The 7876-nt window shown below is 40.5% G+C and overlaps 1 protein-coding gene across 13 annotated transcripts in view; it reads left to right on the top strand.

The window, feature by feature from the left end:
* Positions 1–7876, top strand: part of elavl3 (ELAV like neuron-specific RNA binding protein 3) — a 19533-nt gene continuing 11657 nt past the window's right edge. For 3 of the 13 annotated variants that reach the window (XM_020610411.1, XM_020610420.1, XM_020610419.1), the window contains exons 1-3: positions 4–485; positions 7146–7365; positions 7453–7556. In XM_020610411.1, the coding sequence (XP_020466067.1) occupies positions 477–485; positions 7146–7365; positions 7453–7556 (333 nt within the window). In that variant the 5' untranslated portion in view covers positions 4–476. Of the gene's footprint in view, positions 486–7145; positions 7366–7452; positions 7557–7876 lie in introns of all 13 variants that reach the window. The other 10 variants (XM_020610415.1, XM_020610413.1, XM_020610418.1 and 7 more) reach the window with 8 other exon arrangements.

The following is a 7876-nucleotide window of genomic DNA, read 5'->3' as shown; positions in this document are numbered from 1 at the left end:
CCTGTACAATTAGCCAATCAGCAACGCGCTCTGCCAGCCAGGAGGACGCATAAAAGAAGAACATTGCAGCAGAGGCACAGAAGGAGACTGCAAGAGGAGCAGGGAATTACACACAAAAGCAGCAGAATCAGAACACCCTCCCCTGGACACACCCTGCTGAGGATCACTGCTTCTCTTTTTTTCTGAACCATCGCCCACGCCACTCAGAGAGACCGCTCTCCCGCATCATCATCCAGTAGAAAACCCCTTTCTCCTCATTTTCATCCTATAGAGGACACCTACCAGCTCAGAGGGCTGAGATCCCTTGGCAAAGATTGTATTTTTTTCCTTTTTTTTCTTTTTTTCTTTTTAATTTGGACTCCTGACAGAACACAAGGGCCGTGTAACATAAAGGCCGAAGAACATATAGAGTCTCAGTCTTCAGCTTCAAGACCAGTACAAAGAAGGACCTAGATTTCTTTCATTGTACGTCAAGAATGGTTACTGTACGTATGACTCTATTTCTCCATTTCTGTTTGTGAAGCGGATGCTGTGGCAGCATGCTACCACTGGATCTCATTCCTTTTGTGTTTGTTGTTATCTACATGTACACATGTGATGTAGCTACACACAGATTTAATTTGCATCTTCCCCACCAATATGTCTTTAGTGGAGACATGTAATTTTACATAGAGCTTCATGGCTATGCATGCACACAAGCCAAAGCAGAGGAGGAGATTAGTGGCCCGTGTTTTTGTCCATCATGCAATGCCATATTATTATGATAAGATTAAAGATCGAAAGTGGCAATTACCAATCTCATACTGAGTGATGCGCCATGCCGGCTGTGCTCTAGTCTGCAGTCATCCTCAGCATGGATAGTCTTTATCCAACCATTTTAGGTAGAGCAGGCTTTACATTTCAATATTCTAGTCACTCCAGCTGCCTAAATGTCGAAGTAGTAAATAATAATAATACGGGAGTCAATGCTGAAAAATTCCGCAGCATTATAGCGATGGACATAGGGAAAGGAAGGCGATGAGGTGGTGGGTTGGTGGGGGTGAGGGTGGGGGGCACTGGCTTTCTATGCCTGGTGCAGCACGGGGATGCTGGAGACAAAACATCATGCCTCGGAGGCTGAGGGCCCATCCAGCAAGGCAAAGTATAAAAAAGGGTCGAGTCACTCCAGGAGGGGGGAGGGGACGAGGGAGATTACGCACCCATTGGTTTGTATTGAATCAGACAAAGTCCAAATTCCTCAGGGTTCTCGTTGCGATGCAACCGAGTAAATGGGCTGGAAATCTCAGAGGCCGCACAGTGAGGACGCACACGGACATCTCCATTTTAAGCGCATTTTCTCTAACTATCACAACCATCACAAGATGGCCATGCTTACACTGTCGGATAAAAGGAGATGCGAGCAGTGGCAAATTAGCTTTGTTCTGTGCCGAGGACCGGATTGGGCGTGTCTCTGCTGGACTTAAGCTCCAAACGAGGCCCTTAAACCCTCAAACGGCCTAGTCCACCTCAGTGTACTTGTAGACATGGTCTAAGGCTGACAGCGCATAAGCAGACCAATTAAGACCGGACACATTACAAATACATTGGATTAAAAAGCCAGGAAACAAATAATAAACAAGCATGCAGGTGTTAAAACACTACGTACTCTATGAGATATACAAAAAACACTGAAGTATTGTGTTTTGAGTATTAATTAGAATTTGACTTTTAGTTTCACATGATAAAATGTTGGGATGGCAAGTGTCTGATTAATAATAGTAAGAACACGAAATACATTATATAAAACGCAGAAGAAACTAGATGTGAGGTGCAATAGGTCCAATGACAAAAGCTTTAAGATCAAATTTAGCTAAATTTGAAATAGCTTTCAAAAATCCCATCTAAGAACTGTGCAAAGTGGAGGTGGAGATCGCCTAGTTTCATCATTTGTGAGACTCAAACTGTCCGCCTGACACATCTCCAACGCCCCTTTTATTTTCTCTTTGTTGTACATTACCTATTGTCCCTCGCAGGCCTAGGCAGTGTAACACCGACAGAGGCTGTGGCTCCCCTCCACATGGTCCGCAGTCCCCCATTCCTGTACTGCAGTGCCAAGCAAATAAAAGCGTTGAGTCAGATAACCTTTCCAAGGCACTTACACAATTCAAGGACAAGATCAGCCGAGGCCATCGCTGTAAATCAGGCTAAATAGTTGTTAAGTAAAAACTGCTGGGCCTATATTGAATTATAATGTAAACCTTTTTGGCTGGTGATTTAGGAAATGTTTAAACTGTGCAAAATAGATTAAAAGGCTTTATGGTAGGTTGACCTGTCTAACTTTTATGAGAGGTTAAATGCAATTTTGTTATGTAAGCGGTGATTTACCTTCTCTTGCCCATGACTTCATGTAATTATCAGCAACAAATGTAAAGCCTGTAGGGAAGAAAGACAGCACCTCTTGGACCACATTTTATTACAATCACCCTTTTAGGCAAAAGCTGCTGATAATTTAATTTCATAGTACGGGGTATATAAATCCTGAGGTATTGATTGATCATTTTATGAGGGTTGTGGAAACATTAGGCTATTTTCTCAGTCAATATTTATTTATTTCTGTTTATAATGGTAGCCATTTGCCGTATATAGTCTATGCTTATCGCTGGCGGAGTCACGGCCACCTTACGCAGCTTTTGAATGACAAATGTCACTAAAAATAGGAGTTCATTTTATTTGGGAGAACGATCAAAATGAACAACACTCATCCATGAGTGTGTTTTTTTTTTTTTTTTTTTGACCTATCATGACGTTTTTGACTTAGAGCTGGCAACTGTAACAGTCATTGTTCCCGGAGAGTCCTGCAGCCCCTGGCCACGACACAAAGCGCCACTGTTTACATTAATATTCATAGTGCTGCCATAGCCTCTGCGAGAGAGAAGAAGAGGAACGGGTGGCTCTTTTGTTCGGTCGTTTCAATACGTTTATTCAGTAAAAAGGCGCCTCGGTTCATGAATGCCTGCAGAACTTAAAAACCTTGCCTTTTAAAAAAAGGGAAACAGAGAAATCGAGGGATTCAGACATGCAGCTGCCATATGCAAATAGCCTTAAATGTTTATTTTTTTTTTCTTGGCAAGTCCAATTAAAACGTTTGGAAATTCTAAAAAATAAAAAATAAATAAAAAGAGTCGGTGGTCTTTGCTGTATTAACGGGCCTCTGTGGCCTCAGGAGACCGCCCGAAGGCCACTCCCTTTTTCAGCACGCTGGATAGCGCCGCGCACGCTGCAAGTCAGATCCGTCTCCAGTGCCTTTGACGTGGTCTGCTCCCATCTTATCAAAGCAGCCAGAGAGCTGAAATCTTTTAGAGATCTTTTATTTGTAGTCTTCCGAGCGGAGAAGAGAAGGGGAGCCTGAGAGCAGGGCTGACATGAGCTATGACTCCTGACGTCCTGTTGTTTTACAGCTGCCACCATGATCCCTTAAGCTGCAGAGAGTGTGGCTAATGCCCTTTGTTTGGGATAATCCTGTAATCTGTGTTATTTAGAAGGCTCATTTACACTTCAGCATAACATTCAGCTTTGATTCATGCTTTTCAGGGGAAAAAATCTTTATATAGCTACTGCATTATAATGTGGACAAGAGAGACAAGGTTATATAGTAAAAGAAGAAGAAAGTATTATCATCATTGTGAAAACACGATGGTGTGTGTGTGTGTTTTATATATATATATGAAAAACAAAGATGAACACAATATAGCAAATGAATTAACTTCAACACTAAGCTGAAGTTACCAAACATTACATTTTCTTTGCTGACACTGCATGCCCCAGAAATGCACTGTAACACGTGTGTAGCAAACTGACTTCAAATGGGAAACTGTTATTCTTCTATAGCCTCTAGTGCTGCGCTACATTTAGAGCAGAAATTGAGAAATCTGCTTATAGACATCAGAGAACACGACTGCATTTACATTTAGCCATATAATGCTTCTGCATTTTGTAATTCAGTATTATACAGTGTAGGTGTGCTTAGCAGTGGAGGCAGGGCTCTTGTTTGCGTGCAAGTCTGGGACCATGTGTAGGCGATGCTGATGCAGTGCATTAAATATTAAGGGAGATCTCACAGAACCCCAGTGTAAAATTAAAAAATTGCAGTGCTACCCAAACAACTGGAATATTTTGTCACTTGTAGAAGAACATTTTTAAGAGATCATTTTAATGATGTGTTCATCCGTATTGGATAGTTAATAAGATGAGAAATGTTGCGTGAAAGAGGCATTGATATGCAACAAAGGACCTGGGGCATATTTGTACTCAGGACATCACGGTTACAAGGTGAACATTTAATGTCTTCAGTAGCGTATAGCGGGACTAGATGTATTCTGGGCAGACTGTGATTATTAATGCTATTGTAGGCCTTCCCACAACATCACAATGATGTATTGTCTCTTTATGTCATAGTAATTGGGTTACTGCAAACCAAACTGAATTTAGTTGTTGGTGTACAATATAAAACATGACAGCCCAAAGATGATACAGTCCTCTATGATTTTCTTTTCTGTTTGTTTCAAAGAATTTCAAAGCAGGCTGTTCTTCTCTATTTATGCATGAAAATCTTTATTTTACTTGCTGCTTGTGTCAGCCAATCTCCATGTCCAGCCTTTACTCAGTGAGTCTGACAATTATATAACTTCACACTGTTCACTGGGGATGTGTTTTCTGCTATGCTGAGGGTTATTTCAGTTGGTGAGTCAAAGTTGCCCTAATATGTTTTGGTTTTTTAGCCTTCAAAATGCTTTTGTCATATTTAGGACACATTGTGTTGCTGATATTTCTCTTAATCAGATACATCACATCACACAACAATGTATTACATAAATATAACAAAACAGTTTGATTCCACCTTTTCTGTCAACACATTTTTTATGTCATCATTTATAAAATAATGCAAGTTGGCATTCTATGGGTGCATCAAACTCTTTACACGCCACGCCACTCCCTTTGTGTAAATGTTTTTGGGTTTTGTTTTGTTTTGTTGTGTTTTCTTAAGGCTGTCATAACCGTGTTGCTGTTCTCCGTTTCCCCTGGTCAATATCAATGTGACTTAATGATATTCCCTGCTTCTGCAAAAGCCCATAATATTAATACACAGAGGGAAAATGTCTGACCTGTATATCCGCTCCTAATAAGCACAGACACACACACACTGAGCTTACAGTAAGAAAGCCATTTAGCCATTAGAAACAATGCAGTCTTAGAGGGGCCGTTACCTGGGCAACCTGAGCCGAGGTGAGGCTCAAAGCATGATGGCAGGTTACAAAGATGAGGGGGAAAGGCATGTTAGACAGACCCATTCGCAGACAGTACAAAAGGAGAGGACATCTAAAATGGCACATAGATTTAAAAATATAATAGAATAAATGAATGTGATTATGATAGAATCAGAGCATATAGAAATGCAATAAATTGGTGGATTTACAAGAGACAGTGAACTGTGAAAGCTCATGTTTTCACATTGCATGAGATTCACATCCTGAAAGAAACGTTTCATCTATGTCAGTAATCATTATAGATTAGCAATAAAGAAAAATACTCCTGGGAGGAGGAGTATTTTAAAAAGTAAAGCTGATTATACATTATTAGAGGACATAATCCAAAAAGCCATAAGGGTTATATTCCAGGTAAATATTTCTTTTATAAATAATGTGGTTCAGTGACATGAATTTCTCCATTAAGTCAGGAAAATCTTTTAATATAATTTCCCTTTAATAATTTGGAAGATTAAATAATTAAGTCTCTTTGTTGCTATGGACTACACTGTAAGATCCTAGGAACTTTGGAGAAGACTCATTTAGTCCTATTCATATGCATAACATCCATCAGATGTGCAACAGCTGAAAACCACAATTGCACATAACTTTTACATTGTGGCCTTGATACATGCATTAAAATGTTTATACTATATAGGGCTGTTTGTGAAATACACGTAATGCATCAAAACAGTATAGGCAGAAATGTACCACAAATCGCAATGTTACACAGCTAATCTGATGATGTTTGAACATAAAATTAACTGGGATGGAAATAAAATATACAACTGTTCAGCCTTACATTCAACATGTGCATCACAAAATAGGATGCAACATTAATCATACCTCTAAAACAGATTGTCATCACACTAGCCAACAATACAGCAACCACTTTAGTTTGAATTGTTTTGTTTTGTTTACACTAAATAACAGTGTGTAGTGATTTTCCATGTACATTTACAGTGGAAAAATTGATCCCAAATCAGAGAATGCCCAAATGAAGGTGGAGCAGGATGTTTCATTTCTGACCACACAGATGTTCCTTGAGAATCCCCTGTGGATCAAATTAAGCAACGTGGTGTACACCAGGGCAACACAAGAGGCACAAACACTACACTGTGCACTAGCCCACACCTTTATTCCACTTACTAAAATAAATGTCAGTTGACCACAATAAAGCTTAAAGTCAGAGGAAGAAATATGCAGATTTTTCATGATATTCTCATGTAATGTAGCATTAAAGCCATAAGCAAAAGCATAAACTTTATTGCCAAGTATTATAAAAAATGCAAGGAATCTGACTCCAGCCCAGTGGCCCCGATGTGCACAGCAATATAAAAACAGAATACAACCAAAACCGCAAGTAAAAAAAAAAAAAAGACAAAAATGTACACACATACATACATAAAGGTTAAAAAAAACCTTGACCTCAGTCTCCCCTAACTCCCCCAGCTTCTTGCCATCCTCAGACACCACTGTCACTATTATGCATCCCTATGTAACAATGTAATGGTGTCTGACCCTGGAAGAGAGGAGGGGGAGGAGTAAGGAGGAAGGGACTGTGACATCTGCAGAACTAGAGGCAGGGAGCAAGACAGGAAGAAAGATGGGGTGAAAAGGAGGAGGGGCGCTCATAAACCAGACCCTGTATCCATTTCCATTTTAGCAATGATGATTCCTGACCTCTTGTTCTGATGGTAGCAAAGTGGGCAGGCTGTGTGAATGGTTGCATGTAAGGCTTATATTTGTCTATGCATTGTAGTATGTTAAATATTAGACATGCCTATTTTTATATCCATACCACCACCATGTCCTTTTGTATGTTGTTGTGAAGTATGAGTCAAACTCCACCCTCTTCCTCAGCAGATAATCAGCACCATGGAAACCCAGGTGTCTAACGGTCCAAGCGGAACCAGTCTGCCTAATGGTCCAGTCATTAGCACCAATGGCTCCACAGATGACAGCAAAACCAACCTGATCGTCAACTATCTGCCTCAGAACATGACCCAGGAAGAGTTCAAAAGTTTGTTTGGTAGCATTGGAGAGATTGAGTCCTGCAAGCTAGTCAGAGACAAGATAACAGGTACAACACTGTCCACATTCATAAAAACATCATAAGTGGGTTTTGAAAATCTACAGCATCACTGTGCATCTATCTTTTTTTCTCCAGGTCAGAGTTTGGGATATGGCTTTGTAAACTATGTTGATCCCAATGATGCAGATAAGGCCATCAATACACTCAATGGTCTCAAACTGCAAACTAAAACAATCAAGGTGAGCAGACTTTTTTCTTCTTGATGACCTGCTGGATAAAGAGAAAGGAAGTGGAGATTTTGTTAGGAGGGATTGTTGAGAGAAGCAGTTGCAGACTTGAAAGAGCGAGGGGAGGAAAATTGGGCGGAGGAGGCAGAAGGCAGCGGTGGCTTGGACAAAGGAAGTGAAAGAAAGGCTGAAAAGAGAAAGAGAGAGTGGAGGTCAGAAAGCAAAGGGCACGCAGCATGCAGAGATTATTGTGATGGAAATGTAATTAGGAAGCCTGACTGTGGTGCACAAGGGTCAGTCCAGGTTACCCCATCTGCCTCCAATCTTGGCAA

The sequence above is a fragment of the Monopterus albus genome, unplaced genomic scaffold (genome assembly GCF_001952655.1).
Source record: "Monopterus albus unplaced genomic scaffold, M_albus_1.0 scaffold105.1, whole genome shotgun sequence".
Taxonomy (NCBI): Eukaryota; Metazoa; Chordata; class Actinopteri; order Synbranchiformes; family Synbranchidae; genus Monopterus; species Monopterus albus.
This window is presented reverse-complemented; position numbering and strand designations above follow the sequence as displayed.